Source organism: Cygnus atratus, chromosome 17, assembly GCF_013377495.2.
Source record: "Cygnus atratus isolate AKBS03 ecotype Queensland, Australia chromosome 17, CAtr_DNAZoo_HiC_assembly, whole genome shotgun sequence".
Taxonomy (NCBI): domain Eukaryota; kingdom Metazoa; phylum Chordata; class Aves; order Anseriformes; family Anatidae; genus Cygnus; species Cygnus atratus.
Window position 1 is genome coordinate 9,698,727 of NC_066378.1, and position 26,943 is coordinate 9,725,669.

The 26,943-nt window shown below is 35.2% G+C and overlaps 1 protein-coding gene across 2 annotated transcripts in view; it reads right to left on the reverse strand.

Annotated features, from left to right (window-relative positions):
- The window catches only part of ADGRD1 (adhesion G protein-coupled receptor D1), a 153,663-nt gene that overhangs the window by 116,504 nt on the left and 10,216 nt on the right, over positions 1–26,943 (reverse strand). For both annotated transcript variants that reach the window (XM_035564929.2, XM_035564928.2), the window contains 10 exons: positions 24,951–25,073; positions 19,006–19,185; positions 17,555–17,809; positions 14,295–14,359; positions 13,168–13,323; positions 10,446–10,505; positions 9,060–9,177; positions 8,006–8,116; positions 6,254–6,329; positions 2,499–2,640 (listed from right to left, as the gene is read on the reverse strand). In XM_035564929.2, coding sequence (XP_035420822.1) covers positions 2,499–2,640; positions 6,254–6,329; positions 8,006–8,116; positions 9,060–9,177; positions 10,446–10,505; positions 13,168–13,323; positions 14,295–14,359; positions 17,555–17,809; positions 19,006–19,185; positions 24,951–25,073 — 1,286 coding nt within the window. The remainder of the gene's footprint in view (positions 1–2,498; positions 2,641–6,253; positions 6,330–8,005; positions 8,117–9,059; positions 9,178–10,445; positions 10,506–13,167; positions 13,324–14,294; positions 14,360–17,554; positions 17,810–19,005; positions 19,186–24,950; positions 25,074–26,943) is intronic.

A 26,943-nucleotide genomic window follows, 5' to 3' on the forward strand; every position in this document is an offset into this window, starting at 1 on the left:
TCACAGAATTTGGAATCTGTGATACCGAGAATTACAGACTGTGATTTAGAATACAAGATACCCAGAGGGTTGATTCACTGATTAATAGCTTTTTTGGCAAAAATTCACACCAACGGCTAAAAAAGTACACCAGGAAAAAAAAAAAAAAAGTCAAAATAGACAGCTCTATTGCCCATTGCCCAGATCTCAAACTATAACTTCATTAATTTTGTTTACAAACTTTCACAGCTCCTTCTGTTTTTACACACCTATTCTGACTAGATTATACCAAAACCATATAAATGAAATATGAGCAAACTTTAAGTTGCAAAGAGCAACTTAAATGCAATATTTTATGTTGTCAAAACAAAATTTGTTTCAGCACGTTTGGCAACTTCAGAATGCTTTGGATTTGGAAAATTTTTAGCATTTATATTTTTTATACTGATTTGGAATATTAAAATAAACTTTAGAAACCAAGCTAGAAGATATACAAAATGCTTCACCATCAGATAGCACTAGCATTATGTTCTGGAACAAGCATAGAAAAGATCTAATGTATTTGTACATAGTTTTGATCTAAAAACAATGGAGAAAAGGACATTTAGTCCTGCATGGGGCCAGTTTCTACTTCTAGTCCACAAATGATTTGGGGCAAAAAAAAAAAATTAGATTATTAATTTTTGTCTTAACTTGTGGAGCAAATCTTCACTATACCTCTTAACAAAGTAATAGGATGGTACTGGTTCGTTAGATGCAAAAAATATTATTATATTATTATATAATTTAACACAAAATAGATGTTAATAACAATATACTATCATTTATTATCCAAATAAATGCTCTATGATTATAGAAAAAAACCACGAGCAATAGCAGGTAAAGCAGCCTATACTACAGAATGCGTAACAAATTCGGCTAGAGGCCAAAGAATTAAATCTGTTCCTGTTATTTTGCAGGATTTTGGAGCATAAAAATGCCAGGTGTGACTACGGAGTAATGACCCTACAATCTCTTCATTTTTCCCCAGCCTGTGCTATACTTAGCATACTTAGTGTTCAAATTTACTCTAAATTAAACCCCACCCAAACCAAATGATCGTGTGTTCTTCATCTGTTTGCTCTCAACCTGTAATAAGGGATTATCTTTGGACGCCAAGGCAAAAATCTATGGAGGCAAATGGACTGCTCTTTCTTTTTTCCTTTTTCAAAAAGGAAAGGAATAGATGGGTTTAAAAATACTACTATGAAGTGTGCTATGATAACAAATGTGACATTTCTACGGGTATACCAGTATCCCAGTGGTCTTCATAGTAAAATGCAACAGGGATAAAGAAAAAACACAGTTTTGTTTAACAGCCTGCTAGTAAATCATCATACCAAAAGCACGAGGAGTAAAACAAAGTGCATTTTATAAATTGTCTACACATAATACAACCAGAGTCTTCACTTACAAGCTCCCGCCTTTAAGAGACCACTAGGTACATTCAGAAGAGTCCTTAGCTTGAAAACAGTCCAACAACACTTTTCATTTCTATGCCTTAGAGTTTTCCTCATGTATTTGTTTTCCACTGTCTCCTGCACCCTTACCATAAGCTCAACAAATAGAAAGAAATACTGGCTTGAATACAGTGATTGAAAGAAAATGTGATAACGTTGTAGAATATCTAACATATGCTTTCTAAGAAACATCTAAGAATTGAAATCTCCATTTTCCCTTTCCATTCAACACTCTATTGAGTGATAGATGCTGCATTCCTTATGCCACCACTGCAGAGTTTAAACTAGTTCTTCACTGACACCAACAAGACAAAAAGAGGTTCCTTTTTCTCTGAGAGTAAAGAAGGCTGGCTATTTTTCCATTTTCTTGCTGGAATATATTAATTTAGTGAAATTTGAATGCTCTACTGAATTCAATCAATTTGAATAAAATTTGTCTCCAGGATTGTCAGATTCAGAACAGAGTTCTGCTCTGTTGTCTAGAACAGACAGGTCATGCTAGAACAGAGCTGAATCTGCTTCCTTCCTATCCCAGGAGATGCTCTGCCCATCAGATTTGTGGCTGTCCTTGGAGGACCTTTCATCTCTTGGTTTATTCATGAAAACATTCAAAACACCTCACTTTTATGTCAGTGTGGAGAAAGACCAACAGCAGAAACCATAAATAAAATCTTGTTTTCTTGACAGCTGTAATGAGAAGGCCGTAATTCATACCACCCTTTTGTAAATTGCACAAACACATTCATAGAACAATGTACACAGAAAGGTCCAAAACTGCACTTGTCACTTCGCCCCTTTTTTTAGTACACGCACTAATCAGCCTTCTGCTGCGATGGAAACAGAAGTCAATGAGGTTTAATGGCTGGAAAAAAGATAATATTGCAGTTACAAATGCCATCCGAATTGCTACTAAAAACTCCCACAAAAGTTGCAAGAAAAATATATAGAAGTCATTACAGACATTGAAGTTCTGAACAGCCCTAAGGGTAAGACTAAACGGAGAGTTTCTGTTTTACTTACCAATTTGTGTGTGAGCTGGATGGTAATAAGAGGAGCTCCTGACAGATTGTGGGACAACTTGGGCGGAGGATCTACTTTGATGGAGATGAGATAGCTGGTTGCTGAGATCATATATCCTTTGTAGGCAGCAGCTTCAGCAATCCTTGGAAAGAAAAATATATTAAGGAAGTAGAAAAAACATTTTTTAGTTCATGCCAGTATTGGCCTCTTTCAAGCTGGCCTGAGAAATGTTGTTCCTGCCTGATGTACCTGTTAGAATAATTTCATGGTGGTAAGTTATAACAGCTCCCAGTTTCCTAACAAATTGTCTAAAGCAAAGGCCTTTGTGAGCAGTGTAAGACAAAGTTTATTCTCAGAGCTGCCTCCAAGAACTCACTCTTATAGCCACAACAAAGGGAACACAGTACGTCCTTTTTCCATTCAGGTCAATGAATTTCTGAGCAAGATCCAGCCCCAAAAGATCCTGTTACATGACTAGAAGAAACAGCTACAAATTATAGGCAACAGCTTTAGCTATTAAGAGACTTAATATCAAAAAAATTCCTGCATTCTGCTCCTTTCTTGCAAAGGTTAACAAGCCTTGCTGAAAAGTGCCTTGGATGATTAGAGAGAATTCTATGAAGTAAGGGGTCTAAAAATAAACCTAACTAAGGAAAGAAGCCTTCAAACAAAGAGAAAAAGTGCCTGGGTATTCAGACAATCTAATTAAACATGCGTATTAGTAAGATGCATATACTTGCATTGTATGCAATGCTTATATACATATATGTCACGTATATATTTAGAAATCCTTTAAATTTTTACTTTGAAGAATTGCTTCTGTCTGGTTATAAAGTTTGTTAGAGCATAACTCAGGTCACAATACAAACAGAGGGAAACATGACTAAACATCTGATTAGTCTCTGTGTTATTTTTTCTAGGCTAAATTAATTTTGCAGTACATAATAAGAACACTTATTTCTGCTTTCAGCTAAAACTTATGACTTTGACATTTCTGCACATTTAGGAATAAATGAGATCTATTTGGCTGTAGAGTAAAATTTTTTACACTATCTATAAAAGAACTGCAGGTGTAAAACATTTTCTGTCATCCGTCTCTTTGGTAGTGAATGACTGTTTTTTACTGTGAGAAATGACAGACACAGTGAATTAACCATCAGCGTGGGTACCTAAACACAGCACACCACTGAATAAAAAAATAAATAAATAAAATAAAAACCGTCTTACATCTGCCACCTGTTTGCAGTGCTTTCTTGTTTTCCTTGGGGGAAGGGGAGTAGGGGGAGGATTCATGTTGTAAGATATTAAAATAACTTCATTCAGTTCCTCAGGAAGATCAAATAAAGCAGAACTCATTTATTACAACCCCAAGCACCAGTCTTCGGACCAGGAAAAAACATCAGTATCAAGCCATACTTCTGCTCCCAGGAACCAGAATGTGAATTGCATTTGTTACTCTGATATGAAAAGTTTGTTTATAGAAGGACATGAAATGTTAAGACCACTATCCAACATTTGGAGATTTTTCTTTCACAGATGAACAGGATGGACAGTTTTTCCTCCCCCCTTACCTGCCATTTTAATGTTACAGACTAATTGAATTTTGAAACGTACAAAAAACTTCAGCACAAGCAAGTTTCTGTGTTTCATGTTTGCACATGCCAGCTTTCATTTGTTGTAGCACAGTCTCAATACTGGGCCTGGGTGTTAGATGGCAGCTGGTCTGTCATCTGATTACCTCCACTGGGATTACTACAGAGTTACACAAACTGTATGTACATGGAAGCAGAACAGGGTTCAAAACCCATTGTTTCTTTTTTTTTTTTTTTAATTTCTTTCTTTTATAATGAATCAAAACCGACTTCCCTCTTAGAAACTGCTGTTTTTATAGTCTGAAAATAGAAGGAACTTTTGTGCTGTAGAGCCAGATGACAAGAGCTTTGTTTTATTTTTACCCCACACGTTCAAGAGAGGGAAAAAAAAAAAAACACCACATAAAACAGAAGAAAATGAACAGGCTTCAAATTACAGGTGTTCAAGTACCTCAGTGCTAGACAGAAGCTAAAAAAAAATCTTCAAAACAAATTACTCTGAAAAAGCATTTTTATTCTAGTAAAATGTAAGCAAGGAAGATATAATAGGACAGTACAAAAATAAAATCAAGAAGGAGGAAACTTGATACTTATTTTTAAAACATTATTTGGATACCTGGGGTTTGATTCCACAAAGGAAAAGTGCTAAGCTAGCATTCCCTGCATTGTTGGTTTTTAGAACACTTTTTGGGTAGATCTGCATTTAGAATTTTATAGACATGATTCCATAGTGCAACATAAACTGCAAACAGTTCTAGTAATTATAGAAATACAGCTGTTTCTTCTCCAACAACTTTCTGGTTTTCTTTAACATTGCAGCAGGGACGGAGCCTTTATTCTTGGAAATGTGTGTTAAAAATACACGTGATTTAGTGAAACTTGTATAGGTCTCCAGGTCATCCTATTCCATAAAATTCACAGACCATGCACAAAGATGACGTAACTATTTCCCTACAACAGAACCCCAGCGGCTTTAGACTCTATGACAATGCATTAGAATGAGAAGTTTTGACATGTAGGGTCTTTACTCATGTTGTGTTCATCTTTGCTAAACTTTGACCTAAGTCAAGACCGTATTAATTTTCCATCTCTAAGGGGTTGAGAGTATAGCTAATTATCTTAATAAATTGCACTCTGAGCCTCCTGATGAAAAACCTAAGCTGTCATGAATTATTGCCTGTTTCTTCATGTCAGTAAGAAATATTGTGCAGTAATGACACGGTTTCTTTACAGCCACCTGCTAAGTGCCCTTTTTTTGAGAGAGAGCAGAAAACAACAGTTCAACTTGCTATTCGATTTTAAAATGCTATTTAGTAATAGTTGTGCCATTATCTCAGTGTGATCAATCTGGTCATAAACCAGGAATTCCCTGAAGTTCACAAATGATTTTTCATGACCATCTGTGGAGCTGTGTGTCAAGAAAGGAAGGTAATCCCTGAAGTACATGACAGCTGAGATGCTGCATCTTGCCTTCTGCTGTCAGACGTAACATGATGAAAAGCCACAGAACAGAAAAGACTGAGACAAAGTGTAACGTAATCTACATACTTTAGTGTCGATCAAATAAAAACATGAAGTCATACCAGCTTAAAAGGAAAGTGTAATGATTTACACGAATGGCAGTTCTAAATTCCCCGGGGAACTGTCCAGCTAAGAGGTATATAGGTCTCCATTTACTTTATCTTATCTGCTAACGATTTCATTGGTGCCACATATAAAACAAAAGGTCTTTTAAGTATTGCCTGGTCTCCTGTCGTAAAATTATCTTATAGGTTCAGATTTTATCTGCAGAGGGATGTTATGTTTTCTTGTTCCCTCTAAGTGCAAACTTTATCTTTATGTGTGTCAGGAGAAAAGACGTAATTTGCCTTTTATAAAACAGATTAAAGTTATGAAATTCTAATACCAGATCTGATGAAAGGAAAAAGGAGACAAGGAAAGACAAACATGTCGCCATGAGAATCTATTTTACTACAGCATAAAACAAAACATCTAACATAAGGTTTAATCTCTCTCTAGTTAATGACTACATGTCCTCAATATTGCAGAATAAGGATTATGGTTCATAATTTATTTACAGTTGATAATGACATGACTGCTATAAAGATATATTACTAACGTAATAAACAAGTTGTTACAGCATGGGAGATCTGAGATACTTACTTGGTATCCATAGGGTTGATATTATGAAAGAAATAGTGCATGTTATGGTAAAATAGACCGACAATGGTAATCCAAGCTGTGAAAAGAAAACGGGTTATTCCTTAGAGCAATTATTGTAAGCAAGAGAAACTTCTCTCCTAGACCTGAAATTCTGTGTCGAATAAGAGCCTTGACTTCTGTAAACTTCAACATCTTTACTTTAACTGAATTCCGATTATTCTTTTAAATAAATGAAAAAGTATGAACAACTTGCAGTACAGCACAGGAGACATTAAGATAGAAGGATGCCTGCCCTATGGAACTGTACTTTCAGAATGAGTAAGTTGTTAATCAGTCATCATTTATAAAGCTCCTACATGTCATTAGAAATGGCTGCATGACATACCAGAGTCAACATTTCAAAGCTACAGTAATCTCATGGCTACTTAACCACTACCTATATTGGCTGGCAATTTACAAAACTGAAACACAGGCAACTAGTTTCCGCTTCGGCTGCCTGCTTGTTGTCTTCATTCCAAGTATTTATGGGGTCTCTGGCATCTAAGTGAAGAGACAGATGTGTATTTTATAAGTGTCAGCCACACAGATGTCCTTTGTTATCCCTTTTGCTGGGTTCCAAGTATTTATAATGTCAACTCTAAGGTGGAATAATGAATGTTTAGGTTACTTCATTTGGACAGTGTTGCAGTGTGGCCTGAAGGTCAAACTTGTTCAGAAGTGAGTTTTAGAGATTTAACCCTTTTTCCAGCTAAGAGGCTGGATCATTTTGGGATGTCAGCCATGATAATGTGCCAAAGAAAATAAAATAAGTATGGTAAGAAGCTTTTTAAGGAAAAGAAAAAAGTTATCACATGCTATTTTTAGCATTACATAGTGGTTTGCAATTATAGTTATTCAAGCTTCAGAGCATTTCCAGTGAAGTTTCCAACTAGAGTCCCCTGCCAGTGCAAAGAAACAAAGCTGTCATCACAAAGCAGGTAGATAGTTCAGTAATTATTGGAGTATTTCCAACTGTAGGCTATCTGCAGCTAACTTTCCACTATATGAAACTTTCTTCAACAGAAGTGACTGAGGAAAGGTCTCTAGGTGTGTGAATTCTGTGGATTGTAGTTTATATAGTTTTATGTGGTTTAGGCCTCATTTTCAAAGATCTGAGAATCCAGGTAGATATCTTTAAAAACAGGTTCCTTCAATCTTTCAAGAATCTAAAATAATTGACTTTGAGATTTTAAAATCTTGACTAAAGCTTCTGATTTTTTCCAACTTTTGAGATACAAGAGAATTTTAGCTTAGGTTTGGATAGTGTTGCTTAAACCTATCATTTTATGGTTTAATTTTATAAAACATTTTAAGACTGATTTTTCATGGAGGTAGAAGTAATGCCTGATCTGATACCACAGAATTTCTTTAAAATTACCAGTTTGGATCACTAGATATAATTTATTTAATGATGGCTTCTCCAATGTTAAAAGATGCCAGCATTAAATGTCTGCAGTATCTGTAGCCTAGGTGTATTATTCAAGTTGAATTAAAGTAATACAAAGTAATATTTAAGTAATATGAAGAACTCTACCACATTAATCATTCATTAATATGACAGAAGAATTGCTGCTATTTTAGAGCCAGTATGATCAACAGCAATCAAATCCACAATTTAGAAAAGTAAGGCAAACCAAAAACTGTTTTCAAGAAAAACTATTTTTCAATGTCCTGCTTATATGCTTCTGCTCCTTCCTTTAAATTTTTCCTTACCTTTTTCTTGAAAAGCTTCACTGGGAATGGAAATGTAACTCTGTCCTCGAGATGGAAAGCGATAACGGGACAAATTCAGAGTCTGAGGATGCATTCTAGCCAAGGTGTAATCTGTGTGATAACCCAAACAAAAATATGATAAAATCAATAGCGTTTACAACTTATTTGACTATGTAACAGTGCTTTTCCAGTAGCTATTACAAGTCTTGACTTTAAAACTCCAGTTGTTTGAAAAAAAATAGAATAAATTCCCTGAGTACAAAACTGCCTTTTCTACCCAAGTTCTTTATGAAGGGAAAGACTGTACACAGTGTTAGTATACCATGGATCACTTCAACCACGCTCAAATACTGAGCTTGACAGGACAAGAAAAACATACTCTTCTCTTGCCACTGACATTTGAAGGCATTATTTCAGACCTCCAGTGCAATGTTTGAGAATGCCAGTGTCCAAGACAGCTTAGGAAGCATGTATTCAGTGATTAATGGTACTGGTGACTGCTCAAGTTATTTGCCCCCTTGCTCAGGTCTCAATGAAGCAGAGCAGAATGCCAGAACAGTTCAATTACCTTTGCTACCTGTAGCATCCTGAAATAGATGAAATTAGAGTGCTAGGATGCTAAACAGTAGTAAAAGAAAAAACATCCTGAAAGGTTTAAACTAGACCTATCATTTGCAGTATCTTTTCCCAAATTAAAGTTTTGTAGTATCCATATATCTGCAAGTTCGAAGCACTGCGTATGAGCTCTAGGTACAACTTTAATTGCCTACTAGTGTAGTCTGTGCTCTACTATGCCTTTAATATAATTTTCTTGGATTAATTTAACAGAATTCATATGATAACCCCTTCCTCAAATAACCTCAAGAAAGTTCAAGTACAGTCAGAGCTGATTACCTCTGGACTTTCTGCAACTGAAATGTTTTTTATTCAAAAGAAAAAAATTGCTTTGATTTCTACTTTCACATTAGCAAAGAAGCAGCTGCATGCACAGAAGTGTTTACAACACACACAGATAGTCCAGAGAGAGAGGGAGAACATTTCTGCTAAATCCTACCTGCCACAGATGATGTGCCCTCAACAGTTAGAGGTAATGTGTTCTCTTCCAGATTGCGCGTCATATGCACCATCACACTGTCAATAGTTTGAATTAAACTTCCAAATATGTGAGCAGTCTGAGGGAAGAAGAAAGAGAAGGCTCTACAACAGAAGAGACTGTGTTTCATAGCACAAAATGCCAAGGTGCCAATGCTAAATTCCCGTGTGACTCATTGTTTGACTGCCTAAAGTCAAATGTGACTTCTCCATAAACTTTTCCACATATAGTGGATTAAATGTTACATAAATTGATGCCTTCAGAGCCTGATCTTATAAAATACTATGTTTTATAGAGTGTCTCCAAAGGACTCTCTGGTCCCTTCAGCATTTGGCAGTCAATTATATTCAGGACTGAGCAAAAGGATGTCAAGAACTGAACAGATTATTATGGCAATATATAAAGACTTGTATCAGACACTCATCGAAACATAATCTTACATACATTTATAGCCACAACTTTCTTTCATCTTTATAAAAACATTCCCTAATATAAAGCTGTGTTTAAAGTGTTTATATGTCCCATGGAAAACAATCCTTAACACTAAAACTTGATGCATAAAACCTCAGAGTGAATGCATGTTTCAATGAAGAAACCTATTTGATTTGAGATCTACTCATACAAGAGATGACCAAGGATTTTAGGCTAAGAGCTTAAATCCATTAGACATCTATGAGATCTAAGATTTTTAGGATTCAATAAGACCCTAATTTACATTAGTAGCCTGTCCTCATCTCTTGTTTTAAAAGATTTCTTTTACGAAACTTGAGATTCAAATAAAATTCTCAGAAAATTCCTGGATTCCTCATGCAAGTAGTTTTTCACACTCAAAGTTGGACAGGTGACTTGAAGAAAAAGATCACTGATACAAGTTGCTTTTCCCTATATCAGTTGTAGCCTCTCTCAGAGTTTTACTTCTCTAATCTAGGTAAGCACCACTACATATTTCACGTATATTGAAAAAAGTCCATCTACAAAACAAATACACAGTTATGAAAGTTCAGTGCTGAAAAGCCTATATTTAGGTCAGGATAGGTTAAATACTGACTATTGACAATATCTGTTATTTTATAAATGCAGTTTTAGGTTATTTTGTTCATTCTGAAATATGTGGAAACAGGAGCAGACACAGTTCCCCTACTGTAGCCCTGAAAAACAAATTATAAAAGAAAAAAACATAATTGTTTTGTCTGTGGATCTTTACTTCAAATATGAAAATGACATACAAGCAAATAAGTCATACTGCCAGGTGTAGCAGAAAGAATAATAGAGGTAACCAATTTCATTACTGTCTATGTGAAGTCATGCACCTGAATTAACCTACAAATCAAAGCCCATTTGTCTTACCTCAGGTATTTCGAACCAGTTGGGCAACAGCAGAAAGTCTTCAATGGCTTTTAAAAATGCCTAAAAAGATTAAAGAATCAAATAATATAGCTTTGTTTTTCTTCAGTTACATCTTCTAGTAGGCATGCAAGGCACATCTCTGCTAGGATTTCCATAGGTTCATTTTAAGATGAAAAACCCATTTTCATTTAAGTCACAGAGTCACCCCCTACTGCAGATGTTCTCATCATGTTTTGAATGGTGATAGTTTAAATTAATAGTTTATTTATTAAAAGTAACACTGCTATGAAACTCCTTAAGTTCAATTGTTACACTACAGCTGCAGTGACAACACCACATCTTAGACGAAAGAGAATTTATTCTCCTAGTTTATCTAAACTCATATGACATTACTACCTCTTCATCTAAGATTAGATATTTCAACAGCACTGCATATAAATCTGGGCCCCATCACCTGTTCTGTTTTATTATTATGTGCTTAACTTTTGCACATAGAGGTTATTTTTGAGGTCAAGATCGGTCACAGTGGGCACTGTTTTTCATGCCCAGCACAATACAGTCTCTGCCCTAATGAGTCTTGCTGACAAATAGGAGAAGGAAAGGAGACATCGAAAATGAAAAATAAAATTAAAAAAAAAAAAAAATTTGAAAGAAAAATCCACATTCCTGCTTAAACATCTCTGTTCAAACATCTTAAAACCCATCAGGAAGTATCTCTTTCCAGGCCACATCATCACTCCAAAATTACCCCCAAAAAGTAGGCACTGGGAAGGGAGGGAAAGCAGGAGGACTGGAACTGCTGGACAGAGCAGAATTATACCAGAATGCCATGTAAGATTTGTCAGAAGTAACACATTATAAGAGTGTCAGTAATCAGACAGTTTATTGCATATCACTTAAATCAAATTTTCTTGTGCTATGAGGCATGTGACAACCAGTAGAGAGATAACTGTACAGAAAATAGCATGTGCACTCCGTGCTTGTCTTTCAGGGAATTAGCTGCAGACAATACAAAGCCTAACCATCAATCAGACAAGTGACAGAGTCTGTATGTATGATCAGGACTCTTGTGTTTATTTCCCAAAATAGCTTTGCTAAAGATAATCACGTCCCGTTTTTCTGTCTGCACATCACTTTCATGGCACACAAAGCAGCAGATAGCATGAATGAACAACCAAATGGCAACTGAAATGATGTGGGAAACAGGTACAATATATGACAGGATGATGTTCCATTTTCAAATTAGAGCCCACATAAAATTTTCAGTGAAACAAAGGAAACAATGTATTAGAGCTTTTTAGAATGGTTTTTGCTCCATATTAAAATGTGATCCACAAAATCCAAGCTTTACAGTTTGCAAATGCTAAGCCTTTAACACAAACTATCAAATGCTGCCCATGTATTTTTCAGAAGCATTTATTTATATTTTTTTGTTAGAATAAATAATCCTTGTCACCCTGGTATTACCCACGGGCTTAAAGAAACAATCACTGGTGAGGCCAGAGCTGATTACTGTAATAATAGCTTTCTAGCCTGCTGAAATCAGGGAATTAGCTGTCCATCATTTTACAGAAGGCCAACTTTATGTCATCAGAAAGTGACCCCCTTGTCTGCAGTTCAGACTGCAGAAAATCCTTTTTCTTTTCTTCCTTTTTTTTTTTTTTTTTTGTTGGGGAGAGAAAGGAGAGGGAAAGAGGAGGGGTGGTGGGCTGGTATTAGCCTCAACAAATAACATTCACTGAGGTAAGCTTTAGACTTCATATTGCCATGAACCAGTTTTCAGATCTGTGATATGACTACACAGAAGTCCTGGCTGTGACTGGATCCCTGGTGCAAAATAAAGCCATTAACTGAAAAAAGCTGAAGATACCTACACCACAAAGAGGCCTTCTCCCATAGCTTTCCACCTCCAGTACAGAACTGGCAGAGAGGGACACATCCCTCTGCCCTGCTATTTCAGAGTCCAGCAAGAGTGATGCATGACTTTACAAAAGGAGGACAGGCACAACTTACCCTCTGCTTGCTTACTACAGGAAAAATAAAAGCTTTTAAAGAAAAAATAAAAGTTGGGCAGACAGCAGTAACTGATAATATTTTAACCTTCCAGTACAAGTATGGATCTGAAATATTAAGTTGTAAGCATATGCTTGGGTGGTTACCCTGCACCAGACTGTGATGCAGCCACATCTAGAGTGCTCCCGGAACCAAAGTTATGATGGTTTGCCATTAGTTCAACCATGCCTCCATTTTGCTGCTGTCACTACTTGGATTACAATGTCTTTATGCCTTGTGCCTGACAGGGGACTGCCATACTCAGCTGCATTTTGAATCATCAGGGCTGTGCAGAGAAATGCTGATTTATTTTTTTTTTCCCAGAATAATATATAATTTATTGAATACACTTATAGTTGAAAAAAAAAATCAATCAGAAATTTTCTCCTATGTTTTCTGCTTAACTAATAATTTTAATGTGCAGTCATAGTTACAAATATTTATAAGAATTAAGTATTATGTAAGGTCCTCAAGAACTAATTTGTTTTAGTGACCTTTGAACCTTTTCTTTGGTTGAAGCTTGCTGTTTGCTACTCCCTAAATAGCCACTGCTTTTTTCATATGTATTTTCTGCAATCAGCAAAAACTTTCAAAGTTGCATTCTATATTCTAGCTCCTGAAGAAATTTCAGTGTTATCTGGCTCTACACACAGATTTAAAAGAAGTTTACCTCTGTCAGGCTTAGAGCAGTATTTTCTGACAAGGATTTGTTGGGCAAGCTGAATGACACATTTTCCAGGTAGTCCAGCATGGTGTTGGGGGAGCGGAAGTTCCCTCTCTCCTTGGTCAGGTTAGTTATGATGGGATGATAGGCATTTGTAGACAGCTCAGGGAGAGAGATAAAACCATCAGAACTCATTCCAAACAGCAGACATTATTTATGGTGTTAGCTCAAAAGGGAGCTGAAGAACAGTTTTTAGTTCTCCTGGAATCACTAGTATTTCTGAGCAGCACAACCTCAAGACTTATTGTAAGCATTTCTCTGGCCATAAAGCCTAAGCGGAACAGTTCACTTCCCAACCCGTACCACAGAGCCCAGTATCACTGGATGTGAAAGGTTTTTCTTTACTGTTTCTGTATTGTTGCTTTTTGTTTGTTTTCCTGTAGTCTGAGGCTTAGCGAACTGCTGTGATTACACACAGTAGAATACGTAAACTAAGGGAAAAAGGAAAGCACATGAACGGATAGACAGGAGAGTCAGAATATACATGCACAGCTTCATTTGTTCATTAGCAACTCAGGTCCTATCTGATATGGTTTCTGTGAACAAGAAGAAAACTAATAGAAATTTGACATTTCAGATACCAAGAAAGTAAAAATACCCTGGAACAACCAATTGCATGTAGTCTTACTACAGCTAATTGTATAGAGACTGCATATGAAAAATAAGTTTTGTTTAAATCTTTTTCATTAAGCACATTGTAAAGAAATGGAAACTAGCTTTGTTATTGTGGTGGGCAATTTCTTCTAATTTTTAGAGGAAATAAGAAAAGTTATCTAAACTTTTTTGAATTTGCTCTTTCTTCAGAACTCAGTGAAATACTTCAGAAGTTTCCACATTTTTTTTTTTAGTACAGAAATTATTTTTATTTAACAGTGACTTCCCATTATGTGTCCTACAATTAAGGAGAGTTCTCCCATCTTCCAATAGTGGCTGCAAATGCTAACAATGCATTTTAGTACTGAAGTACTAAAATAAGTGCCATTAATGAAAATAGTAAAATGGAGAGGATCTGTAATCCTGTAATATGTAACAAGTTCTAATACTATAGAAAAGAGTTACGTGGACTGTCCTACCAAAGGTTTTGCAGTAGTTGTCATCATAGACCACGGAAGTGTTGAAGAAAGCAAAACTTGCACACCTAGGGAAAATACATACAGAAATGAGTTTAAAATGTGTGTGTATGTGTGTATATATATATTCCCACTGCAGTTTCAAGCAGTTCTAACTTAAAGCATTATATTTGCTGTTCTGTGCAGTTTATTTATTTACAGCACTAGAGCTACATAGTCTTGTTTAAACAGTTTCATGTACTGTTTCTCTCATCAATTTTATATCCACATCTTTATACAGATAAGAATGTAATTTAGTCTAATTCTTAAACACTTAAAATTAAATTTTTCTTTGCAAACAGGAAGTTTCAAGTGTTTTATCTCAATTAAAAAAAAAAAAAAGACAACTGAAAGATTAAAACTTTGTCATCCATCTTTCTTCTCTAGTTCCTCTTCCACCACTAAGGCAAAGTATTTAGGGGCTAAAAAATCCAAAAAATTTGCTATGTCTTATCAGGACTAAATAGAAATCTGTAGGCACTTCTGACAACTTCATATATCCTCTTGCTGTATTATGTGTATATGATAAATTCTTTAGAAAAGGGACTAGGAAGACTCAGACATCAGAAAAAAATGAGACTCAAGTATCAGCTATGGTGCCCAGATAGATGCTAATTTGTCTAAATAATTCTTTATATCTTGAATATAAAGTGCTTGAGTGTCAAATAAAATCATGCACATACAGACAAGTTCAGAAAGACTTCTGCATAAAAAAAAAAAATCAGTGAGAAAAAATGAAAGCCAAATATTTCCGTCTCTTTCATGAAAACAGAGGTATCAGTCAAATAAAAGAACAAGAGTGGTAAAAATGGTGGCATATTAAACCTAATGTGGCATTTTAGTTTTCCACAAAAAAAAAAAAACAAAAAAATAATAAAACAACAAGGGTCAAGGAGTCAAAACAGTTTTCAGTAGTAGTAGAAGAATATTGTGGATAATGTCTCTATTAGGTGTTTTTAAGTTGATCTGAAGTCACAGCAAGGTTGCTGTTAATCAGATGGGCTTAACTGATGAATATCCCCTTAGCACCCCTTAGCATTATACCCACTGAAAATTACCATATAAGCATGTCATAAATGATTTGTTGAGACAGAAAGAATAAACTCATTTTGGGATGGTTTCCAGCTACTCCATTTTAAAAATATTGATTCCTTTCTGTGCAAGGAGATTTATGGGTCATTTGTGATAGAGAAATAAAATTTTCTTCTAATCTATGTCTTCCCAAGAATTTATGTTTGCCCAGGAGTATGGTATTTCAGCACAATCAAACAGCAGCAGCATATATTGGACACATTATTTTCATGGATCCAAATGTAACATGATTATTCATTCTGTTAAGGAACAGGCTGTCCTATTAAGTTTCTTATGTTAGACCACGTTAGCTCAGCTTCATCCCTGCTTTAAGTTCTACAAGGTCGATAGATACCAAGGTTTGGTTTACTGTGTTGATTTGTATCATAATATCCATTACTTCCTCTGAGAGTGCCCTAGCTTCATAGTTAATTCAAATTGGAAATTAAACCAAAAAAAATCTAATCAGTCTACTGTTTTGAGAGAAAAAGCAAAAAGTCAGTACTATTAGAGTACAAAAGAAAAAAAAAGCAAGCTCATCAAGCTTTTCTTTCAATTTAGATGTAAGAAATTTTAAGTTTTTCACTGAAAACTCACAGTTCTTCATGACCCTCAAGACCTTTGGACCAAGGTTTAAAAATAAAAATAAAAATGCAAATTGTGTTGAACTCGTAGAACAGCAGGAACATTTCAATGTAGAAATCAGGGAGTCTGCTATGTAGCTTTCCAAAAATCAACAAGAATGGAGAGGAAGAGTACTATAAAATTCTGCATTGCATTCCAAAAATTTAGACTTCAGAAGAATCAAAGGGACAAACTGTTACTGCAGTCTTAGAAAGTTTAGTTATTAGCATTAACAAAAGCAACTATATATTCTGAACTATATTCAGTAAGACTGAACTGCCCTTTTCCAAAGTGAAATATAGAGGAATGGAAACTTACATCCAGAACAGCATTTGCATTCCTGGAAAGACCTTTCTGTGATGCCTTCATTATTTTTTAGAGTGAAGGTAGGATTTTCAACATGGAATAAAAAATTTATACTTTCCCATATCAGACAAATTCTCTCAGAATGTTTGAAGACATTCATAAAAACCACATTGTAAAACAAAAAAACTTGATTTCTATCATTTGTGTTGCAAAGCAAATAGGCTGCTTCATTACATATTAAATGAAGGGTTTCCTTTTCAGTGGTTTCAATTCTACTTAAACTACTCTATATTTTTCTAATACATTTGGCATTTAATTTGATCGCTAAAATCAAACCTGGATGTTACAAATGCATTCATTCTTATTTCCAGGTTTGCATCAGCTGTGTTATTCAGAGTTTTCATTGTGAAAATGTTTCGCATGTGCTTAAAAGCACAAGAGTGATGGGTATAACTGCTTTACCTCTCAGTAACCCAGTAAGAATAAGTGAAAGCAGGGAAACTGCCAGTGAAGCCAAATGTTCCAGATGCCCCGTAGCTTTATTACTCAGATGGATGTTTTCTAATTGTTACTCACACACAAACACTTAATAGCAACAGCCTTTCTTGTACTGAAAAGTTTATAATAAAGATCCATAGCATGCCTGACAGATTACTGGCCACTGTCTTCTAAATCTTTGTTCAAATCCTGATTTTCTTCTGTGTGTATTATGTTTCAACTGATATCTTTCTTTTCATTTCACAAATACACATTAGTTATTAAATCTTTATTGTTTCAGGAACTGGTGGGATAAGTACTGTTATCCACATCTGCTGGAATCACTAAGTGATTTGCCTCTAAAGTTACACGATAACCAGAGTGTTAGAAAACTGTGGTTGATATTTCTTAATACTGTTCTGCCTCAAGTCTAATTATTGCTCTTCTTCACTTGATCTTAGGGGACCTAACAATGGCTGTATACTTCTGGTCTCGATAATTTTATTTTATTTATATATATATATTGACATTTTAAAGGAGCTAGAAGCCCAGATGAAAAGACTGCATATTCAAAGACAGCTGAATGTTTCAATGACTTTAATATCTGCATTTTTCTGCCTCTACAAACTACTTTCAATGGCTGAAAGACGAAAAAAAAATACAAATCCTACACACTAAACATTTTAACATTTTTAAGTCAACTTTTGCAAAAGACAACCTTTGACTACAACAATGTATATACTCACCAACAGCAGCTGTAAAGTACTGCTCAATTTCATTGGGGGTGAGTGCCCTTTCCCATATAATGAATTCATCAAATGCCCCATTCACATAGCGCTTAGTTTGATCCCCCTCTGTCCCAGTCAGCAGATTTGCCTTGGGGTCTCCGTAATCATAGAAAACTTTCCCTTCTGGATCAGAAGTGTTTAGAGTTCCATTGACATAGACTTTCAGTCCTTCTCTTGATTTCCAAGTGAAGAGAATATGAGTCCAATAAGGACCTGCAAAACATTAAGTCACAGTAAAATCAATGAATCATTTCCATTTAGTGTCTCTCCTATTCAAGAAGTTTTTGCTGACTTGGGCTATGCTATAGAGCTATATAGTAAGTGCTAAGAGCGAATTATGGAATGCTGATGTCATGTGTATTAATCTTTATACACATGGGGAAGCCCATACTTTGGCAGAATGCCTCTTAGCTTTTGTCTGAACTCTTACTTGGGCTCACTGCAGTTCCATAAATTACATTTGGTGAGTACTATTGGCCAAGACTTGAACTCTCTTCAATACTGTCTCAAAGTACAATTCAGCAAGAGCTCCATAAAGACTGCAAGAATGAAAGAACGGGAAAATAGGCTAATTATAAGCTGCCAGTTTCTTTGTTACACTTCAAAGGCTGAAAACATAATATTAATTTTTATTTGGATTGAATAATCCACAAATATGCAAATTATTTATACCATTTAACAGTTTTTCTCTTAAAACTGGATTTCTAAACTGATTTATTATACTTTATAAGACTTTGCTACTATGAGGTGAGAAAGTCCTACATTCCCAGTTTGCAGACAGTTAAATTAAGGCAAGAAAAGACTTAGTGACTGTCACTAGCATTACTAGAAATCCAGATTTTTTTTCAGTCGCTAGGTAATACCATTCCCAACAATAGTTTAGATAGAAGCAGTACGATATGTGATATCCCAAAATGCTTATTGATACTATGCCATGACATGCAAAATTTGATACTCAACAGCTAATGAAATGACCAAAGCACACAGCACCCAGTTAGATAGTTACCAAATAAAGTCTTTATTTAGGATGCAGTGGAGGCCTGCACACATATCCGGTTTTAGAATATATGGAGAACTCCTAAGGATTAACCTGCATTCCTCACCCAGCTGTTTCCTTCTAAGCACCCATTAATATATTGATGTCAATAAGAACTCTGCTTCAGAAAAATGGAAGTCAGGTCCATGTACTGTTGCTGAACAGCAAATGTTCTGTAGTACAGTATCACTGAGTTTTCTGATCATATTTTCTCTCTCCCTCCCCCCCATCAAGAGAACTCTTAAGCACAGAAATCTGTAGGTATCTTTATATACCTACTTCTCTTTCCTGAAGATGTGCTCTTACCATTACATCTCTCTGCAAGAACAATGTAAAATATAATGAAAAAATGGATGAAGAAAAAAAAATTTACCTGGTGGACTAAAGCTTGCTTTCCACTTCATCATTGCATTCCCACGTGTGTAAAATTCTACTGAACCTTCACCTTCATTTGAACAGATTTTGAAACCACTGGAAATTACTTGTCCACCGGAGGCAGGGGGAAACTTAGCCTGCTGGTCTTGAGTCTTCCAGAAAAAGGAAAATGTTACTCCTGATGGAAGCAAGTAAGAGGCGATATTTAATGAAAAACAAATGTAACTGAAAGCTTCTAATATTGTAAAATGCAGAGAGTGGGAATGTTTTTTAAGACAAATCCTCTGCTAGCATAAAAAAGGATTGCATTTTTGAATGAAAAATGCTCTAATAGTATAAACCAAATAAACATCTATTCCTTGCTTTTGCATCACATGCACGTACCCAAGACAGAATAGCAATCATCTCCTCCTGGGTAGCTTCTCTCAGTTAAAACTAAAGCTCCTTGAGCACCAGCAGTAATGAAGCAGATTTATGCTTCTATTCCCTATGCCTCTCTCTCCAGTCTCCTTACCCTTCTCACCCTTGCTATGATCCTCTTTCCTTCCTGTGACTGTTGTTTATTTCAGAACACATTGATCTCAACTCCACTTTCTCACCCAGCACCTATAACTTTCTGTGATGGATACCACATGCCCGTAGAGCAAGAAGCAGTACATTGACTACTTCCAAGGTACTGGCTGCCAGCATACCCATGCTTACTGAGTAGCATCCATTCCTGACTACACTTTAATTATTCTTAAAATGTTATTACCTGTCTTTTCACACTTCAGTGCTCCAGTAATTGCTGAAAGCAAAGAAACAATGTAGAAGAAAAGTATACCAACACATGCAGAGCCACAGTCACAGCTGCAAGATTCTCACCTACACAGCAACAAAGAATACCTCTCTAAAATGCAAGTGCAATTCTGCAAGTGCACACGATCAGCTTTGTTCACAAATAATTCTGCTGAATCCACCATTTTACTGTTGTATTCTAAAAACTGAAGAGCTCTTCAGATTGCACACTAGTGAAGAAATATTTCTCTAAAGATTTCTGTTTCCTTAATAAAAGTTATCTCAAAGGGCTCAACAGAAACATAAGTAGCAAACTAAATGTCCCACACACTTCAGAAGTTGTTACTCGTTCTGCTGCTGAGGTTCTACAGCTAAATGCAATTACAAAGAAAATGGCTTGACTAAATAGCTCCTGAAAGTGTTCATCTCAGAATTTATAGTGCTAAGTGCTAAGAATTAAACCTGAGTTCAAAGCAGGTTGAAAAAAAGATATGAGGTACAGAAGTGGAAGAGGTTTTGCCAGAAAGATTCAAAATTTGGAAACGACCCAGGAGATCACAGTCTAAACTGCTTGCTTATAGCAGGGTCAACATCAGAGCTCAGCTGATTTTCAAACATCTCTACAGGTGAAGGTTACACAGCCTCTCTATGCAAACCGTCCACATGCTTGGCTGCTGGCACTGCAAAGAGCTTTTTCCTTAGATCGTATCAGAATTCCCTGTGCTACAACTTGTCTGTATTGCCTCTCACACTCTCATAATCATAACTCTACTTTATGATGCTCAAGTTAGTTACTTCAAAAGTTAGTGCACCTCCAAGACTGTTCGACACCAACTATTTCTTTAACCACTCATCAGGTAGTTGAAGACAGTCCTCAGCATTCTCTTTGCTTTATGGTGAATATTAAAGTCCTAGACTTCCCTCCCATGTCATATGGTCTAGCCCCCTAAGCTATCTACATAGGCCTCTGATGGACTTACTTGACCTGTCAGCCACTGCTCTTGACCTGCTGACTGGGCTCTTTTGAAATGTAGTCTGATGTAGTCTAACATGTCCGGATGTTTTTATAGTGACCAATACCTGCAGGTTGCCCAAACTATATGAACTTTGCCAATTTACTATCAGTTAGCCCAGCACAGGCTAATGAAGTCCTCAAATTATTATGTCTATTTCTTGTTAAAACCATAGTTTGTTTGATTGTTGGGGTTTTTTTGTTTGTTTTGTTTTGTTTCACAGTTCTCTGATCAAAGATCTAAAAGTCTCACATAAATCAATAGAATCACCAGAAATATTCCCCCCCACTGCACTCCTGAACATAATTTTTTATACCATTTCACATATTTTTTGTCACATTAAGTTAGCAGAAAAGTTAAAAATTTATCCTGCAATAATATAATAATTATCTATGGAGTAACTCCTAACTGATCTTCCTGTTTATTCTCATGGCAGCACCCATTTATTTATATGAGCTATACAGCATTCCCTAAATGCTTTATGCATGATAAAATAACCACCATGGAAAGGTTAATCAATTATCATTAGCCTCTTAGAAATCAATCAGTATATGAACATCATCAGTCTCAGTTTGTTAGATCTCATTGTATATGGGTTTAAAGCTATAAATGCTGTGAACTCCCAACTGAAGAATTTTATGTCTGCTGTAAGCAAGTCGCAATATCCTCATCGGCCCATGTTCATGTTTCAGTGTCTTTAGCAAACAAGTAATAGGTTGAAATGCTAATCCAACCCTCTTTCCAGAAAGCTACACATTTCCCTTGCACCTACATACAATTCTTCAACACCCTGGTGAAAGGGCCACCAAGGCTGATCATGTCAAGCAATTATTGCTATTGATGTGATTCTTTCGACCAAGTGTCTCATGATCTTCTCCCAGCTATCTTCACAAAGCTTCTGTGGAAGTGTTGTTATCCCATCTTTAGAGACTGCAGAGCTGAAGTTTAAATGATGTAGAGAGACCAAGTTCTACTGTATGTCTGCACTGGAGTTGGTTTCCCCCATCTTTGACTGTCCATCCTATTGGACTACCCTGTAGCCACTGATCATTCTGTAGCCATGAAAAGACTGTGGATCTAAATCCTTCTTATGTGCACTCTATCACTTCATGAAATACCAAAACTTAAAGACTGAGTAAGGCACACAATAAAAACTCCACTGAAATTTAGAAAAGCAGTTTTTTCCAGATAGATAATTTTGGGTTAAACATATTAAGTTTTGTGTCACCAGATGCTCATATTAGTCTTGAGCAGGTAAGCCCTGTTTTTAGCTTTAGAGAAGAAAAACTAAAAATATATAGTCATAAAAGAGCAAGAAGGGGAACTTATAACTAAAAATATGCTGCAGACTTATTTACAATAATATGCATGACTGCACCTGATGACTAAACCTTTGAAGGCGTCTTCAAGTCAAAGAGAATTGCGTTCATCATTAAGAAAGGTACTTCAAATTTTATGTGCTGTTATTGCTTCTCTGAATAATCTCTCATTAATAGCAAACAAGCAAAGAAAAAAAAACAAAACTACAGACTACATATACAGAAACTATTCTATTGACAGCATCTCTTATTTTTAATTATAGTACTTATCCATAATACAGCAATAAGTGTTTCCAATAGGACATTAAGGAACATAATTGTTAACGATAATTGACATTATTGTTCCTGTTATTGGTCTGTACCAAGGGAGATGTGAAGATCTGAGACTTCCCAGTTAACCATTTTGGGAACTTGAGCATCCTAGGGCAGACTGTTCTATGGTTCTTCACAATAAATTTAAAACCTGGCATTAGAAGAATCAAACAAGTTTGTTTATTTAAACTGTGGTCTTTAGAATTGCACACAAAATAAAATTCAGTCCCTGACAACTTTTAAGAGGGAGCATAGGTCTTCTCACATATATGGCCCAGATTTCCAAGCTTCATTAAACTTTCTAGTTATCAGAAACAAGTTTTGTGTTCACAGAGCTATCTAAGAGGTAAAAAGCTAAGGTATTTCAAAACCAACCGAGGAATTCAGATACCCAATTTCTGTTCAAATCAACAGGAAACCTGTCATACAGTTATAAAATATTACTTTTTCAGAATATTTGTATTTCTGTGTCACAGGTTAGATAGCTAAAGACTAAGAGCAAAAAGCTTAATGGTGGGCTACTTCCATCTCCCTAGCTTCTTCCATATTCACTGTGCTTTAAGATGCTTGAGTAATTTCATGAGGTGCTAACAAAACAAACACTAAAGAAACTTCTCATTATGCTGAAAGGTTCAAGGAAGAAGGAATTGTATGTGGGTAGGAAAGCCCATCAAGAAGGTGTCTTGTATGTTGCAGAGCTCTTTATTATTTTTATTCTTTATTATTTTTTATTATTTTATTATTGTATTATTGTATTGTTGTATTATTTTATTATTTATTATTATTATTATTATTTTATTTTATTCTTTATTATTTTTTCTACTGTATTTAAACTAATGATTAAGAGAACCTTTTCTTGCATCTTTCACAAATGTTTCTTTTGGCTAAAAATGCCAATTTAATGAGCCCAAAACTGCTCAGAGAAAACCATTATTTAAAAAGTGCTTGAGAAAGAAGGGGGAGGGGAAGGTTTCAACATTTCAAAAACAAGAAAAATATGTTTTCTCAAGTCAGAACAAGAGTTCTGAAATGTTATTAAATTTATGCTAGAAAAAACTATTGGGATTTTTGTTTCATTAAATATTTAGATTGTAATACTTCATCTGGAAAGATCCCAAGATCATCTCAGAAAGCATTCCCTTCTAAGTGTACTTAACACCAAATCCACACAAATGCAACAAATGGACATCAAAACATATTTAAGCAACAGTATGCTCAAATAAAATTAGAGATCATCATCACATGTTTAGTTGATACAGAGAAAAACAGATACCTCCTTTACATAAAAGGGTGTTGGCTTTTTTTTTTTTACCTGCTATAATGATTAAGTATTCACTATCTATATTTCTTCACATTTTATCTGTTGAACATTTCAATGTTTTATGTTTTTAATGTTCTTTTTTGTGAGATAGGGGGAATTATCTAGTACTGTAAAAATAAATTATTTGCATTATTATGTTATACTATGGATGTACAAATAATACAAATTATTGATGATTTTTACTTCCTGGCAGTATGAAGAATATATGAAAAGATATTGTATGTATCAGAAGATATGCCTGCTGTGGGATACTGAATTACCTTTTCTAATACTCTCAGGTAATAGTTGTGCACCATCTGCACTCCAAGTTTCTTCTTTCTTAAAAAATTAATGCATGTCTTTAAAAAAATAAAAAAATTAAAAAATCCGATATCAAGTAATGTCACCAGCCTGAAGAATGGCCTAAAACCAATAAAAGCAAAAAAATTCAATGTTAGTAATATTGCCTAAGCTTAGGGACTTCTGGAGGTTACATATAGAAAACCACCATTTTCCACTAACCCTTCTACTTCTACATTTTAAGTCTCGAGTGCATGCATTGTGATAGTGACTGGTATTACACTTGTTTTGCACATACAATATTAATCTTCTGTAATCATCATGTTGTCAAACCTGTGCACCCTTATTATACATGTCATTTTGTGGCCTGTGCCCAAGAAGAAAGGGAAGAGGAAAAAAAAAAAAAAGAGAGAGATTTATGCATCTGGAAAAGAGATTTATGCAAATGGATTCCAAGACACCTGAGATTTAAAAAAAAAAAAGAAAAGAAATATTGTCTCCAAAGATAAATTTGAAAAAAAGCATTCCTGCTCAAATGCCACAGTGTAAACATAGTCTCCCAAACTCCCAAATTTCAAAACTGCAGGACGACTTACCTGTTTGTCACACTGCATATTTTGTAGCACCATTAATCTTGGTAACAGATGAAAGATTTCAGGCACTGTAAGCTTATTTCTGGTTTTGTTTGAATTAATTATACTGTACATCATTGATCTGAGTAGTTGGTGATTAGTTATAATCCACATTGCAGTTAGAAAATACTACATTTTCAGCAATCAGCACTCAATTGTTTTTTAAGCCAATATAAAAGCATCAAGCTAGAATTTTAGAGTTCGTTTCAATTTGGAAAGAAACTATGATTATTGAATTATATAATTTGACAGAGAAAGAAAACCAAACATTAATTAATTAGTTTACTAACCTTCAGGTCCACAGACTTCTGGGTTACTAATGCAAGAATTTTGATAGCTTCCAAAGAAGAGAAAGGTAACTCCTTTCTTTTCACGAACATAAATTCCTTTGTTCACCATTCCTTCTACAATATCTAAAGGAAAAGCAAAATATAATTTAACATTTATGTAAATTAAAACTTGCTGGAAATGTGATTTTAACAGACCCAGACACTTGCTTATCTTATCTCAACTACAGGTTTTCTTATTTAGTTGTTTGGGTTTTTGTTTGTTTGCTTGGTAGTTGTGTTTTGTTTTTTTTTAATAAAAAAAATAATCTAACAGATATTTCTTTCATTTAAGGTTTTTAAAAAATTATATTTATGTGCCTCACCCACATTCTTCCTTAACTAAAACTTCTTAATAGAACCCGTATACGCAAAACAGAAACTAAAAATCATTATTTCAAAGTAGTCTGAATAAACCATACACTTTTCAGACTTCTGAACTCTGGACACATCATACAAGTACTTCTGGCTTCTTGTTAAGTAGAGTTGGTCAAGAAATCATTTATTTAAAAATGTAAGAAAACAGGTTTTTTCATTTTTGAAAAGGAAATTTTGTGATAAAATCCAATTTTACTTAAAAAAATATTTCAATAAATATACCTCACGAGCTATATTCAAAAGGCAGAAAAATATCTTTCAGACATCCTTTGGTATGGCATCATTATAATTCATAAAGGGTTTTTCTTTGTCTAACGTGGACAATGACTAATTGTCTAGTGATTTAATTGTGATTTTCTTGTGATCTCTGCCCTAAAAAGCACTGTTTATTCATCCCCTACTAGCTAAAACATATGAGCGAGCCATCATGATACTAAAATAACATAACACATTTACCATAGAAAAACTTGCTAAGGTCTGAGAATTTGTCTGATAAATGACAATGGAAAGTTCACCTCGTTTGTTCCAAGATAAAAAGTGGACTAATTTTAGCAATGAAGACTATAGGAAATCATGGAAAAAAATAATTCCACTGAGTTAAGAAGACTGTTCCACATAACACAGAATATTCCATAGTTTATTTCTGAGAAGACAGAAGATAATTGTCCAGTTTAGAATGTAGCCTTAATATCATTGTTTGTAATAGGAGGTCTGCAAAGATTGTGAAGATTTGGGATCTTAGTTTTAAAGACCCCTCTCTACAATTTCTTCTGAAAAATACAGCGCTAGGGGAAGAGTTGCTCAAAAGGGAAATATCTGCAATGGGGACATAGTCTTCTGTGAAGTGCAGGAATTGCCATAGAGGTGCTGCTTGATATTTGAAAACAGAATGAGATCCGAATGGAAATGAGGAGCACACAAATGGTCTACAACAAGTAAAGGCTAGCACATAAGGGACTTCCCTCAGTCTTTATATATGTACATCTACCTGACTTAACCTGAACTTTTTGCACAGCAGAGCACGGTGTCAGAGTGGCACAGGTAGCACTAGGGAGACACCATCTATCCGGTTGTCACTAGATACTGTTGTCACCGCTTTGTGTTGGTGGATCTCCTAATGCAACCTGTGCAAAAGGGAAACTCATTTCCCAGCTGCAGACAACAAGTGGGAGTAAGGACTGTCATAATGCTGGCCCATCCATAGGAAAACACCACTCAGGGACACGGCAGCTGCACCATAGTATAAACCTCAGTGAACATATGTCCAAAAATTTTTTTAGTTCATCCCAATCTCAACATAAATATCACAATTTTCAAGTATCTTCCCCTGCTTTTGAGCAAGAAGACATCAAGTTGTCTAACTGACAGATAAAATTCAGTTCCTTTTAAAAATTAAAGTGGTATAGAGTGAAGCAAATATTTCTAAGTTCTTTTTAAGTCACTTAAATTCTGAATTAATCTAGCCAGAATAAATACCATAAGGTAATGTATTCCTGTTTCCATAGCATTTCCTTTGCTGTTAATATCACTCTTTTTAATGTTCATATTGAATACATCTTATTATGTGAGAACTATGCAA